Below are 13,639 nucleotides of genomic sequence, written 5' to 3'. Positions count from 1 at the left end.
CCCCCCCCAAAAAAAAAATATTAGTGGTGATAAGGATGGTAGTAGAAACAAAACCCAAAAATCCCTCCCAGACATGAGGCTTAGCTCAGTACCTGGCACTAGGAAGTGTCCAATTACTATAGCTGTAGGATCAGAGATAAAATCACAATCACGTAGCCCGTTGAGTGGCTCCAGTAAAGAATGGCTTTCATGAACACTGCTCTGCCCATTCTGAGCTCTACCTTAGTCAGTGGGTGAGTGGAAGAGTTGGGGTATCTTTTTGAAGCAACCTGCCTCCTAGCAGCCCCCACCTAATCTCAAAATCTCAGGGCAGGGCTGCCTGGTGGGGCCCCTGGGCCTGCAAAACACCTCTGCCTTTTGCCACCCCTTTGGAGGAAGGCCAGCTCTCCCAACACCCCTCTGTTACCTTCCCCGCCAGAGTAGGCTTCCTCTCAGCACCCCACCCACATGGTCCCAAGGACCTCTGCAGTCAGGGCTGGCAGAGGAGGGTGAACCCTCCCACTTCTCCAGGGAGCTCCTGAGAGAACCAGCTCTGCTTCCTCTAGTGGGTGGAGACAGAGCAAATATTCTCAGTTATATTTTGCTTCTCTTTCTCTCTGGCAGGGTGTGGACACTGGCGTAAAATTACAACCGAGAAGACCCCCAGCCTAGGGGAAAGGTGCATCTGGTGAGAATGGAAATTCACTTTGTAAGCCCTGGTTCTTCGTCTCTGTTCCCTCTGGAAAGTGGGCTTCTAAACCTGGAACTTTCAGACTTCACTGTTTGATGTCTGTGACAATAATAGCAGTATCAGCCCTCTCAGCTGACATGTACATGCTAAGTGTTCTACGCATAGTTTCTCACTTGTCAGAAATTCCTAGGAGGTACACTGTTAATGTAAGTTACAGCGAAGAAACAAAATCAGGGTAGCTGCAGGTCCCTGCTCTTAATCATGATTACTATATAGTCTTTCTTAGCCCTTCCTTAGAATCTAATTTCTGTCACTCTGTGACCTTAAGTATCTGACTACTCTTCTCAACCTCAGTTTCCTTATCTGTAAAATGGGGATAATAACATCTTTCTGGAGTTGCTGTAACAATTAAATGAGAATATCAGCACTTAAAAAGCAGAAACTTCCATTATTATTATTACTATTACTACTATTTTTATTATTTCTATTATTTTTTGTTAAATGAAAGCCTTGTCGACAAAACTGTGGAATGCATTGGTGAAAATGCTCCCTGCAGAAATGCCTGCCCTCTTCTTTTATCAAATGTTGATGGAGAGCCCTTTGAAGACCTTGTGTGCTTCCTCTCCTTGTCACCAAAGCCACTGATTACCCTCCTCCACCATGGTTATGGAGTCCCCTTCACTCCGCATAAACTGTTCCCTTGGGTGTCTCATGATCGGATGTGGAGGATCACCAGACTCATCCTAAGACAGGGGCGTCTCAGCTCAGAGTGAGGTAGACTAGATGTTTATATGCAGAACTTAGTTATCTGTGTCAAGACCTGGTGAAAACAGACATATCTCCTAAGAAAGCAGAACCTTAGTACATTATCAGCTGCTGAGTGAACTGAGTTGATCATATTAGCTCCAGTCTCATCTAGCAGGGAGGAGGTCCCCTTGGGAGTGAGACACTGGCTGATAAGTTTTGATGGATGCCTTTGGGCGGAAGAAAGCTTGAGGAACTAGAAGCCTTGCACATGGGGTAAGCAAGGTTACCCACAGTGCCTTTAGTGAATCTGCTGCTAAGCTTGTGTAGACAAAGACAAGGTCCAGGCTGGGAACAGCATGGCGGCTTTAGGCATAGTACAGATTTTGACATTAGACCCAGGTTCAAGTCTAGCTTTGTCCAGTCCTTACCAGCTGACCTCCAGCAAATTTCTTCACTTAATCACAAAGAAGGGGAATGATTCTTCCAATAGTTACTGATCCTAATAATGGGCCAGAGCCAGGGCCAGGGCCAGGTAATACCTTCTCTTCCTCAAGACTCTTTTGAGCATTTCCAGTGAGTGAGGCAATCTATCTGAAAAAAGTGCTTCACCTTGTACACAAATGACCCGTTATGTAATGCCTCAACCACACATCTGTGGGCTCCTCCCAGAGCTGGAAGCCCTTGACATCTCTCCATCCTGCCCAACCCCTCTTCCCAACTGGGTCCTTAAAGAATTAGATGTGACTATGGAGAACCAGAGAGAAGACAGCATGAGAAAGACTCTGCCTGATGTTGCTGGCTTTGAAGACAGAGAAAGCAGCCTCCGCCAAGGAATTTGGGAAGCTTCTAGAAGCTGGAAACGGCGAAGAAATGGGTTCTTCCCTAAAGCCTCCAGAAGGGAATGGATCCTGCCAATACCTTGATTTTAGCTCAGTGAGCCCAGTGTGTGTGTGTGTGTGTGTTTTAAAGACAAAGTTTTGGTAGTTTGTTACAGCAGCATTAAGCAAATTACGGTTCATTTCTGCCACCACCATTAGGGTGTTTGTGATAGTTGATTTATACCTTTTTCTTCCATTAGTCTATGAACTTCTAATGGTTAAATTATGTTTGTCTTATTTACCATTTGTTGGCAGGTACTAAGAAGGCTCATAGGCCTCAGTTAGCAGGCAATCAATAAATACTATGAAGGATAATACTATAATTCATATGTATTCAGTTAATATGAGAAGGAAAATGTCTATTTCAGGGACTTTCCTGGTCACGGTGGTTAAGAATTTGTCTTCCAGTGCAGGCGACAAATTTCCATCTCTGGTTCGGGACCTAAGATCCCACATTCCACCTGGCAACTAAGCCAGCGCGCCCTGACTACTGACCTGTGCTTTGGAGCCTGAGCGCGCAAACGAAAGGTCCCACATGACGCAACTGAGACCCGAGGCAGCCAAATAAATTTATTTTTTTTAATGTCCATTTCCTTCACGATGCTCCCAGTGCCTAACACGGAGGCTGTGGACTGTGTTAGTTGCTCAGTCGCGTCCGACTCTGCGCACCCGTGGACTGTAACCCGCCAGGCTTCTCTGTCCATGGAATTCTCCCGGCAAGAATACTGGAGTGGATTCCCATTCCCTTCTCCAGAGGGACTTCCCAACCCAGGGATCGAATTCTGGCCTCCTGTCTCGCAACCAGATTCTTTGCCGTTTGAGCTACAGGGAAGTCCTTAACACAGAGCCTAGCACACAGCAATAGCTCAGTAAAAGGTTTTATTGAAACTTATTGAACCTGCAGGTGGATGAAATACCCCTCCCCGCCAACCCTTCCCGCGTGACCCATGCCACCGTCCCTGCCCATTCTGTCCAGGTTCCTACCTCTGCACGTCCCCTCACTCTGGCACCGGGTGACCTCCTTGAGAAGCTGGACATCTCCCGCCTAGCTTCCTTTCACCGAGGCTGTGAGCACAGAGCGCGGGGACCCCAGAGGACTTAGACTCCCGGGCCGTAATGCTCGCTTCGAGCGGCAGGGGGCGAGCGTGAACCGGGAGCGCCCTCCTGAGGGTTGGGACTGGGCGGAGCTTCAGGGGCGGGCCGACTCAGTGCGCAGGCGCGGGGCCAGACGCCTCGCGCGGCCACGGGCAGGCGGGCGCAGAGCAGCCCCAGCTGCGGCTTTGGTAGCAGCGAGTTCGAGCCCCGCTCCCGCTCCGCTTTGGTTTTGCGCTCCCCGCGGCCCTTGGGCCTCCATACGCCAGTCCCCGGCAGCTCGCTGCGCATAGCGCTCTTCCCGCCGCCAGAATGCCGGTCACCGAGAAGGACCTGGCGGAAGACGCGCCCTGGAAGAAGATCCAGCAGAACACCTTCACGCGTTGGTGCAACGAGCACCTTAAGTGCGTGAACAAGCGCATAGGGAACCTGCAGACCGACCTGAGCGACGGGCTGCGGCTCATCGCGCTCCTGGAGGTGCTCAGCCAGAAGCACATGTACCGCAAGTACCACCAGCGGCCCACCTTCCGCCAGATGCAGCTGGAGAACGTGTCGGTGGCGCTCGAGTTCCTGGACCGCGAGAGCATCAAGCTCGTGTCCATCGGTGAGTGCCCTGGCCCGGCCGGCACCCCTCGCCCTCCAGCCTGCACCGCGCGTGCGCCCCTGTGGAGGCTGAAGCTCCCCGTCGGGTGCCCCACCACCACCACCGCGCCGAGCAGCCGCGGGCTCCGTGTGGGCTCCGGGGCCGGGGGACGTTGTCCCCCGAGGGCGCGAGGACAAAGGGGACCTAGGCCCCCTCGGGAGATCCATCCTCCAGGGCGCTCTCCTCGTGTGCTCGCTCCGCGCCGTGCGCCGGGGCTGTGCGCCTGTTGGGGGCGGTGGGTTGAAGGTTCGGGTTGAGGCCGCACGGGGAGAGTCGGGGCTGTGGCATTTCTCGGGAGCTGGGGCGTCGCAGCGGGGGCCGGGGGACTGGAAGCCTCAGGTCCGCGGTCCCTGGGGCGTGGAGCCCTCGTCCGGCGCTCCCCGGAGCGCTCGCCCCGCTGCGCCCCGCGGCCGCCGAATGGGCGTTGGCTGGGAGGCCAGGTGGGGAGGCCCTGGGAGGGACTGTTCTCCGAACCCGGGGCCTCCCGCCCAGGTGGAGACGGGGACCTGGCGGTCGCCGGAAGGGGTTTGGGCCCCGAGGTGGGAAGGGGAGCCGCGGAGGTGTGTCTTCCTCGCTCCCAGCTCAGCTCTGGCTGCGCTGTCGCCGCCGAAGGTGTCATTCAGAGATGGGTGGTGGTCACAGTAACCGCTGCCTTGTAGGAGCCCCAGCTAGTGCGCGCTGGGCGCCCACAGCCTTCCCAGTCACCTCCCTCCTCACGCAGCCTGCGAGCTGGGGCGCCGTCAGACCCCTGTTGCAGACGAGGCGGGGCCAGGGCGTTAATGGGCTCGCTCAGGCTAGCGAGGGTCCAGCTGAGAATTGAAGGAAGTGGGTGACAATTAAAGGAGACTTTGCTTTCCTCTCCCCGCCCTCCCCACACCAGGGTCTTCCTGAGAGGGAGGGGGGAGCTGGTGTTGGGTTCCTCTCCCCCGCCTCCCCCCGACCCGCAACGCGGGAGGAAGAGTTGGGGTGAGGTCCCGCCTGTGACCTCGGCTGGTTGAGGGCTTCTGGAAGGGCCACAAGGCGGCTGATGGGTGTGGACGCTGAGGATCGGGGCGAGAGGCGTGGAGTGTGTGTGCCCGCGCGAGTGTGTTGGTGTGCAGAGTGTATGTACAGAGAGCATGTGTGTGGAGAGCATGCACTGTGCAGAGAATGTGTGTGCACCTACACAGTGTGTGTGTGCGTTCTGCCAGGTGAGCCTCTTGCCCGTGAGGAGCTGCCTCAGGTCTCTTCCCCAGGAAAGCAGGCCTGACGCTGGGTGCCGAGGCTGAGTCTCCTCGTCCTCTCCACCGCCCTCCCCCACGCCCGTCAAGGCAGGCAGGGCTGCTTCCGGGACCACCGCCCAGTCAGCCTCCCCATCGGGGTGGCGTCCCTGCCCAGGGAAGCTGTGTGACATGCGGTCGCCTCTGGGGCACCAATCTCCTGTAAGGAGGAAAGGAGAACCTCAGTTTCTCTGGGAATTACTTTCTTTTCAGATTGAATCTCAAAGGCCGGCTGGGCTCAACATGGATCCCTTCTTCGTTTTGAAAATGTGTATTTATTTAATTAACTGAACAAAGAAATTTAAAGTAAACCAGGAGTGTCCGAACATGACATGAAATCTCTTTAAAAAAAAAAACGAAAAACACACCAAACCACAGTACTACTGCCTACTTTGCCAGCTGTTTACAGAGGCAGCAGCTGCTTCCAGCATGGTTTCCCATCAGTGCCCCGAAATTGAGGGTCTTATTCTAGGCTTTGTCTGGCCCCGTACATCTTTCCCCTTAACCCTCATGATTTTCGTTCCTGAACCCAGCCAGGCCACAGCGACTTCTACCGTCCTGGCATTCCAGGGTTAGCTGTCCCTTCCCTGGTTGTGGCCTGTGGACTTTGGCAGTTTCTTGCTATGGACCTCTTCCCACCACAGTCTACACTGTTTTATTTTCTCCTTTTAAATAATTTCTCGGATCATATTCCCCAGAGTGGGATTCCTGGGTCAAATGGTGTGATCACATTTATGACTCCTGTCATTGGCTGCCTAGTTGCTCTCCAGAAAGATCTTACAGCAAACAGGTTTTCCGGCCTCCGGAGCCTGGAGGGAGAGTTACCAAGGGCCAGGACTCCCTGAAGCGGTAATGCCTGAGGCCTCTTCCCTCTGTTCCTGGGACTCTGCAGGGTAAAGGCCCTTCAGAAAAAAATTCACATCCTGCGAGGACTTCAGTTCAAGCTTTCCCTGCTTATGCTGTGTTGCTTTGTGCTGACGATGACAAATGAGTTCCAACTTGGGACACACGCTAGGTGTTGAGTGTGTTCTGTTGATGACCCCGCTGATCGCCACCTTGAATCCTTGAGATCTGGTTTCCTTGTCTATGTAATGATCTCCCCACCACTTCCTAGTCCAGGCCCAGTGCTTAGAAAATGGTTGTTGTTATTACTGGGGATGGTGGTTAATATTGTCTTCAGTTGAGTCCGACTCTTTGTGACCCTGTGGACTCTAGGCTGCTACTGTGACGCTATGGACTATACTGCCGCCAGGCTCCTCTGTCCATGGGATTCTCCAGGCAAGAACCCTGGAGTGGGCTGCCGTACCATCCTCCAGGGGGTCTTCCTGACCCAGGGACTGAACTTGTGTCTCCTGCATTGGCAGATGGGTTCAAATGGGAGAGGAGCCCGGTAGGCAACAGTCCATGAGGTCCCAAAGAGTCAGACACAACTGAGCCACTTCATTTTTCACTTTTCTTTACCACTAGCACCACCTGGGAAGCCGGTTAGTATCGTTACCTCTATTTAAAGTTGGGGAAATGGGAGTGAAGTAACTTCTTGTGCGGGTCACCCAGCTGGTGAATGTTGACTGGAACCTAGGTCTGACAAGTTGTTCAACTTGAGGCTTAACTGACCTATTTTTCAAGGTCAGAAACAAGTAAAATACAGCCCCATTGTCCCACCAGAGAGCTCATGTGAACACAAAGTTTTGTAACTCTGGGGTGTAGGGGTTATGGTTGGATATCCATACACTGAGCCTGTGACCTTGAACAAAGTGAGGCCTTGGATAAGGGATGAGATTAATCCTCTGAACTGTGAAGAGGGTCCATGAGATGAGGGTCATGTCAGGAAGTGAGCAGAATCCATTTGCATCTTTTTTTGTTTGGTTTGGTTTTTGCTTTTCGCTTTCCTCTGTGCTGTGCTCAGTTGTGGCTGACTTTTTGCACCCTCGTTGTCTGTAGCCCACCAGGCTCCTCTGTCCACGGAAGTTTTCAGGCAAGGATACTGGAGTGGGTTGCCATTGCCTTCTCTAGGGGGGTCTTCCCAACCCAGGCATCAAACCCTCATCTCTTGCATCTCTTGAATTGGCAGGTGGTTTCTTTACCACTAGCACCAGTGGGAAAGCCCGAGTTTACCACTTATGTCTTGTTTTGAGGTGAATTTGTTGAGGGAATAGCTGCCTTGTCTTCAGCGGTTTTGTTGTTGCTTGTTTGTTGGAGATTCCTACTACCAATGGGAGAAATTTCACTCCTGTGATCTGGGAAAGTATCTATGCAGGGTTTTGTATACTTTGGATAGCTCCCAACAACATACACTGTGGGAATCATTAGAGTTGGGCATAGGCACCAGTTGTGTGACGTAGGTGGTCGGATGCTGAGAGCAGTGTGGCTTTTCTGCCTAGAATGCCCTGGCTGTTTATATTTGTGATTCCTTGTAAGGTGGGCCCATCCTTGGCTTCATCCCAAAGTTGAAGTTCTTTCTTGTACCCTGGGCAGTTCATAATGAGGCCTTAGCATATTTAATTCCAGTTGTCTGCCAGGAGCTGGCAGGTTTATTTACTTGTTTTTCTAAAAACTTTTCTGATCCTGGGCAGTGCAGCCAACTTGGAGAAGGGGTCTCCCAACCCAGGAATGACAGTCCGGGTAGCCTAGCAATTTGGGTGGTGTGTTTTGGTTTGATCCTTTATATAAAGGAATTCTTTCCTTTTTAATGGATGTGGTCTGACCCTGATGTTTGCTTAAAGTGCCTGTGCCAGGCCAGCACCCCAGAATAGGTGGGGTGCATGTTCCTAAGACCACCGGTCACTGGGCAGAGTTTCCAGGGTGGTAGGTCACTCACTCTGTTTTCTTTCCTTTCGTCCCACTCCCACCAAAATAATGTACAAATAATACTAAATTCTGCTCTGTCCTGTAAATAGTTGGCAAATATCGGTGTGTTTTTCAGGCAGTGTAGTTTACATCTAGAAAGAAAACGAGTGTTAGTTGCTCAGTCCTGTCTGACTCATTGCAACCCCATGGACTGTAGCCTGCCAGGCTCCTCTGTCCGAGGCTCCTCTGTCCGTGGGATTTCCTAGGAAAGAATACTAGAGTGGGTTGCCATTTCTTTCTCCCAGGGATTGAACCCAGGTCTTCTGCATTGCAGGTAGATTCTTTACCCTCTGAGTCACTAGTTCACATCTAGGAAAGGCTTAAAAAGCAGCAAGATAGCAGGCTTCCTGGGAAGTTTCTGGGCTACTTGTAACAACGTAACGCATAAGTGTCAGTTTGTTAAGAGCTAGGATTCTTGGTTCAAATCCTACTTGCCACTAAGTAGCAATTAAGAAACTTCTGTGCCTTGGTTTGCTTATAGCTTAAATCTGGATAATAGCTACTCCTTAAAAGGTTGTTGTAAAAACTAAACAAGTTAATATTTTTTAAAGTGCTCAGAGCAGTTCATGGCACATGAACTGTTGGTGCTGTGTGTTTGGTTAAATAAATAAAGTGCTGTCCAATAATATTCTCAAAAGTCACACTGGAGAGTTTGCACACTGAAAGGACATTTAAAATTGACACCATGCTGGGGAGACCAGCTTGTTTGGCTAATGGCGATTCCTGTTGCTCTAATAGGGTTATGGATTGCCCAGAGGGTGTCCCCTCCTTCGCAGGGGGTGACCTCTGGTTGTGTTATGATTTTTTGCCTCCAGGACCCATTCATTCCAGCTTTGTTTCTGAGAGCTGGACAGGAGTTTGGAGTGGCTGGTCATTCCAGTCTCCCACCCGTTCAGGAATCTCAGGGCCAAATCATTTCCAGATGGTAGTTAGACGTCTGCAAGCTCCTTCAGCAATGGTGGGGCCAGCATGCCAGTCAGCAGCTGCCTTCTTTCTTGGAGAGTCTGTGCTGAAGGAGAGCTTTGATTTGGAGCCAAATTATGTCTCCCGGGCACTCCCTCTTCACTCCCCACCCGGGGAGGGGGTCCTGATTCTGTGCTGTGAAGCTGTATCATGGGTTAGTCAAGGATGGCTGCCTTGCTCCTTGGGCAGCAGCTGCTCACGTTGGAGCTTTGGGGCCCCCCAATTTTTCTCCATTGGCTCCATGGCCAGGGTACTGCACCACCCTGCTTCCTCTATAAATGGCCTTCAGGGTAGCACATGCCTGAAGCTGTTTCTCACCATCATTCTGACCCATAACAGTTGTGCAACTCTGGTCCACTGCAGTAACCTTTCTGAGCCTCAGAAAGGTTTGTAAAATGGAGGCGAATGATAGTTCCTATCATAGCTTTGATTTAAGTTACATAGCATTCGATTTAAGCTACAGCATAATGCTGCTGTCGTCATTATTACTATAGTGGACTTTGTCTTATCCTCAATCTGTTCTCTGGCCATTCCTGCCACTGTCAAACGGTGTGTCAGTTATGCCCCTCCCTCCAGCTTGGAATTTCCAAGGTGCCTCTCTAAATCCATTCTCTCTTCCTTTCCTCATTTAACCAGCATATGAAAGACCAGCCCTGAGCCAGGCTAGGTGCTAGGGCCACAGGAATATAATGAGAGTCATGTCCCTGGCTTGCCCTACTGCTCAGCACAGAGGAGAGACAAGTCACCAGGGAGTGTCCTTCTCAAACCTTCAGGCACACACAAATCACCTGGGAACTTGAAAATGGGGGCCCGTTTAAAATGTCAGCCTGATTCACTAGATTAGGGGTGAACTCTGAATTCTGGCCTTCCAGTTGGCTCCCAGTTGTCACTGTCTGCGGACCACCATTTAATAGTAAGGACTAAGATGAGAAGCCCTCTGAGGGGGAAGAGCACCTTCCGTCAGGCTAGACTGGGTAGTTTGGAGGGCTTCCTGGAGGAAGGGGCTGTTGTGCTCAAACCTAAAGCCTGACTATAATTAGTCAGGTGAGCCCAGAAGTAGAAGAGTGTCAGGTGGAGATCGGAGGGGTGGTGGAGAGGTAGGCAGGGGCTGGCTCACAAAGGACCCTTTGAGGCTAGAGGTTGCCAGTAGAGCATCTTCGTTTAGGGAGCCTGGGGTAAGGTAAGTGAACCCAGCTGAAATGGCTCAGCTAATCTGAGGATCTCTTCACTGTTGCTCCAGTTACTCCTATCAGAAAAGAAAAAAAACTGAATGTACCCCTTTCTCATATGCATATGTTTATAAGCTGTATACATATACCACAGTCAGTCTGTATATTAAATGTTACTAAAGTTTAGTTTCTTTTTAGGTAGCAAATCCAAACAGAAGATCGGGTTTTTCTCCTGCTGTAATGGATTATCTTTTGCATCCCTGGGGTGCATATACCCTGTTTGGGGGCCCCTGACAGCTTGCATATCTATATTTCCTTTTCCTCCCCCCCCCCCATATTGTTATTAATCTGTGTTTGTCTATTTTGTAAAAGTTTATTTGACTGCTCCAGGTCAGGATCTTTGGATGTGGCGGGTGAACTCTCAGTTGCAGCATGTGGAATCTAGTCCCCTGACCAGGGATTGAACTCGGGCCCCTGCATTGGGAACTCAGAGTTTTAGCCACTGGACCACCAGGAAAGTCCCTGCATTTAGTTTTCATCTTTACTTTTTCTCCATTAAAGAGGTAGATCTAAAATTATAACCTCTTCCCCCAACAAATTGAACCAAATGATTAAATCCAACTGGATGAGCCATTTCCATCTAATTGTGTGGTAGTCCCTGCTCTTAAAAAAAGATTAAAAACTGTCTTTCATGACGTTCTAGGCTTCCCCAGTGGCTCAAATGGTAAAGAATCTACCTGCAGTGTGGGAGACCTGGGTTCAGTCCCTGGGTCTCGAAGTTCCCCTGGAAAAGGGAATGAATGGCAGGCTTCCCTGGTGGCTCAGATGGCAAAAGAATCCACCTGCACTGTGGGAGACCTGAGTTTGATCCCTGGGTTAGGAAGATCCCCTGGAGGAGGGCATGGCAACCCACTCTAGTATTCTTGCCTGGAGAATTCTATGGACAGAGGACTCTGGTGGGCTACAGTCCATGGGGTCACAAAGAGTTGGACACTGCTGAGCGACCAAGTAACACTTTATGATGTTCTGCTACAAGCCGTCTTACGTTGCTGTTGTAAATCTAGTTATGCATTAAACATGTTGGATGATCACCAAATGGACTCACGTTATTGTATGATAAACAGCAGTACTTTCTTCTTCTGGGGCTGGGAAAGCGGCCTTGAATGTATAAGGTGCCTGACTACTTTTCTTCAGAAACTGAGTCCATCTTCTGGGAAGAGAGTCTATTTTGACAGAGTGTTGACTTCCTCCTCCCCCCATCATCCAATCCTGGCCCAGGCAGACAGCCTGGCCCGGAGGACACCTGTGCCCCTCTGTTCTTGGCACAAATGCCCACCATGATGCCCTTTGTGTGCCAAATGTTGCTGTGTGCACACGTATCTCTAACATAAGACCTAGTGTCTCCCTGCGCCTGCTATGTGCTAAGCACTATCCTGAGTGCCTTGCTTGGATTACTTCTAATCCTCATTATGAACCCTGCATAGACAGTGGCTTTATGTCTATTTCCAAGTTGTAGATGAGAAAACTGAGGCTCAGCTCTACCTCACTTCCCATGCCAGCCACGATCCTTGCCTGCATTAAGCTGTAGTTTTTGTTTTGTAGTGTCAACGTTGGGTTCCACACTCATAAAATAGATACATTGTTTAATTGCTAAGTCGTGTCTGACTCTTTTTCAGCCATATGGACTGTAGCCTGTCAGACTCCTTTGTCCATGGGATTTGCCAGGCAAGAATATTGGGGTGGGTTGCCATTGCCTTCTTTAGGGGAACTCCCCAACCCAGGGATTGAACCCACATCTCCTGCATTAACAGGTGAGCCCTTTACTGCTGAGCCACCGAGGAAGCCCGCAAATGTTATAGTGAGAGATTTTCCACTGCTTTACTCCTGTTCATGTCTATTTTATTTAAAACACTTTTATTTTACTTGAACATTTGGACTTGGTTAGTGTGAAATTGAAATTTCCTTCTATAAAACACAGCTTTGGGGGGCCCATTTGCCTTACCTCTTCTGGCACCATAAAGCTTTCATGGGGGTCTTCTTTCCAGTTCTTGGAGACAGCTCTCTGGTTCTTTCCTGCCTTTTTTCGGTTTTCAGGGGCAGTGGTTTCACTGCAGGTCTGGACAGCAGGGACCAGCTGAAGGTCTTCTTAGGGGAGCCAGGCAGGGCTTTCTTTGCGAGGCCTGGAAGTCAGCAGCGTGGAGGAGGCTGCCTCCTGGCTGCAGTCCTGTGGGGCTTGCAGTGCCCACCACCTATGAGGGTATATGGGTGGGGTTTGCTGAGACCCAGCTATCCTGGGAGATCCTTGGTGACAGTCGACACTGGCACAGCTGTGCTTTGTCAGCAGTGACCTCACCCCACATCCTTGCCTTCTGCTACCTGTAAACATTAACTGGCAGGGGCAGCAGGGTAGAGGTGGGGCATTGGGTTGCAATTGCCGCTGAGCAGAACTTTTCTTTCCTGGCTGGCACTCAGCCTGTATCAGTCAAGCAGCCCTGGTACAAACCTCCAATCCAAGCCAGTGGTTCCTTGCTCATATTCAAGGAGCCTGGGGGGCAGGCCCCTTGCTACACCACCAAGGCACCAAGCCGTGTGCTCCAGGACTGCATTTGTGTCCCTAAGGGGCTTCTCCTGCAGTACAGCTCCTGAGCGATCAAACTGGTCTTGCCAGCCGTCTCTAGGTGCTCAGCCTCCCCAGAAATTGCAGGGCTGGCTTGTTGAAAGGTCTGGGCGTTAACACAACACTCCTGTTCGCCCTCTCTGAAGGCCCTTTATGCTGGCATGAATTCCTGTTCTCATGGAGATCTGAAAGCTCTTTTGACTAAATGGGTCACCTTCCTGGGTATTTTCATAAGGCTGGTCAGCTTTTGCCACGCCAGACAACTTTTCTGGAATTTCCGTTTAGATATAAAGGCAACCAAAGAGGTTGGAATTATTTGGAACCCCGTGCGGAATTTTGGCTTTCGAGCTATAGGGAAATGGGTGGGGACTGTGGCAGGGACTGTGTAAATTCCCCGCGTCCCATAAATTAAGATTTTGAGATTAGCAGAGGCAGGCAGCGGTCAGCTTTCCTTCAACAAACAGGAGTGGTGCGGCTTTCTGCCTCGTGCTTATGGTGACCCAGGCAGAGGCAGGCCTCCCATGTAGCCGGGGGTATGAAAGGAGTCTCAGTGACTAGAATCAGATTCCTCCATCTCCCCTGCAGCCCCGAAGAAAATAACCAAGTTCTTATCATGCTGGTACTGCACTGCTTGTGCTCACCTCCCTGAAGTGATTTATCAGATATTCTGGGAAAACAAGAATTATTTGGCATTCTACAGCCTGCTGGGAGCACAGCTCAGACTGGTGCTTTTTTTTTTTTTCCTGTCCTGGAC

At 50.7% G+C, this 13,639-nt stretch overlaps 1 protein-coding gene across 6 annotated transcripts in view; it reads left to right on the top strand.

Annotated features, from left to right (window-relative positions):
- Window positions 1-3,636: 3,636 nt before the first annotated feature.
- FLNB (filamin B) overlaps window positions 3,637-13,639 on the top strand; it is a 139,105-nt gene continuing 129,102 nt past the window's right edge. For all 6 annotated transcript variants that reach the window (XM_068982281.1, XM_068982280.1, XM_068982279.1 and 3 more), the window contains exon 1: window positions 3,637-3,991. In XM_068982281.1, the coding sequence (XP_068838382.1) occupies window positions 3,700-3,991 (292 nt within the window). In that variant the 5' untranslated portion in view covers window positions 3,637-3,699. The remainder of the gene's footprint in view (window positions 3,992-13,639) is intronic.

The sequence above is a fragment of the Capricornis sumatraensis genome, chromosome 10 (assembly GCF_032405125.1).
Source record: "Capricornis sumatraensis isolate serow.1 chromosome 10, serow.2, whole genome shotgun sequence".
NCBI classification, from domain to species: Eukaryota; Metazoa; Chordata; class Mammalia; order Artiodactyla; family Bovidae; genus Capricornis; species Capricornis sumatraensis.
Note: the sequence above shows the minus strand (reverse complement) of the source record. Positions and strands in the feature narration are given on the sequence as shown.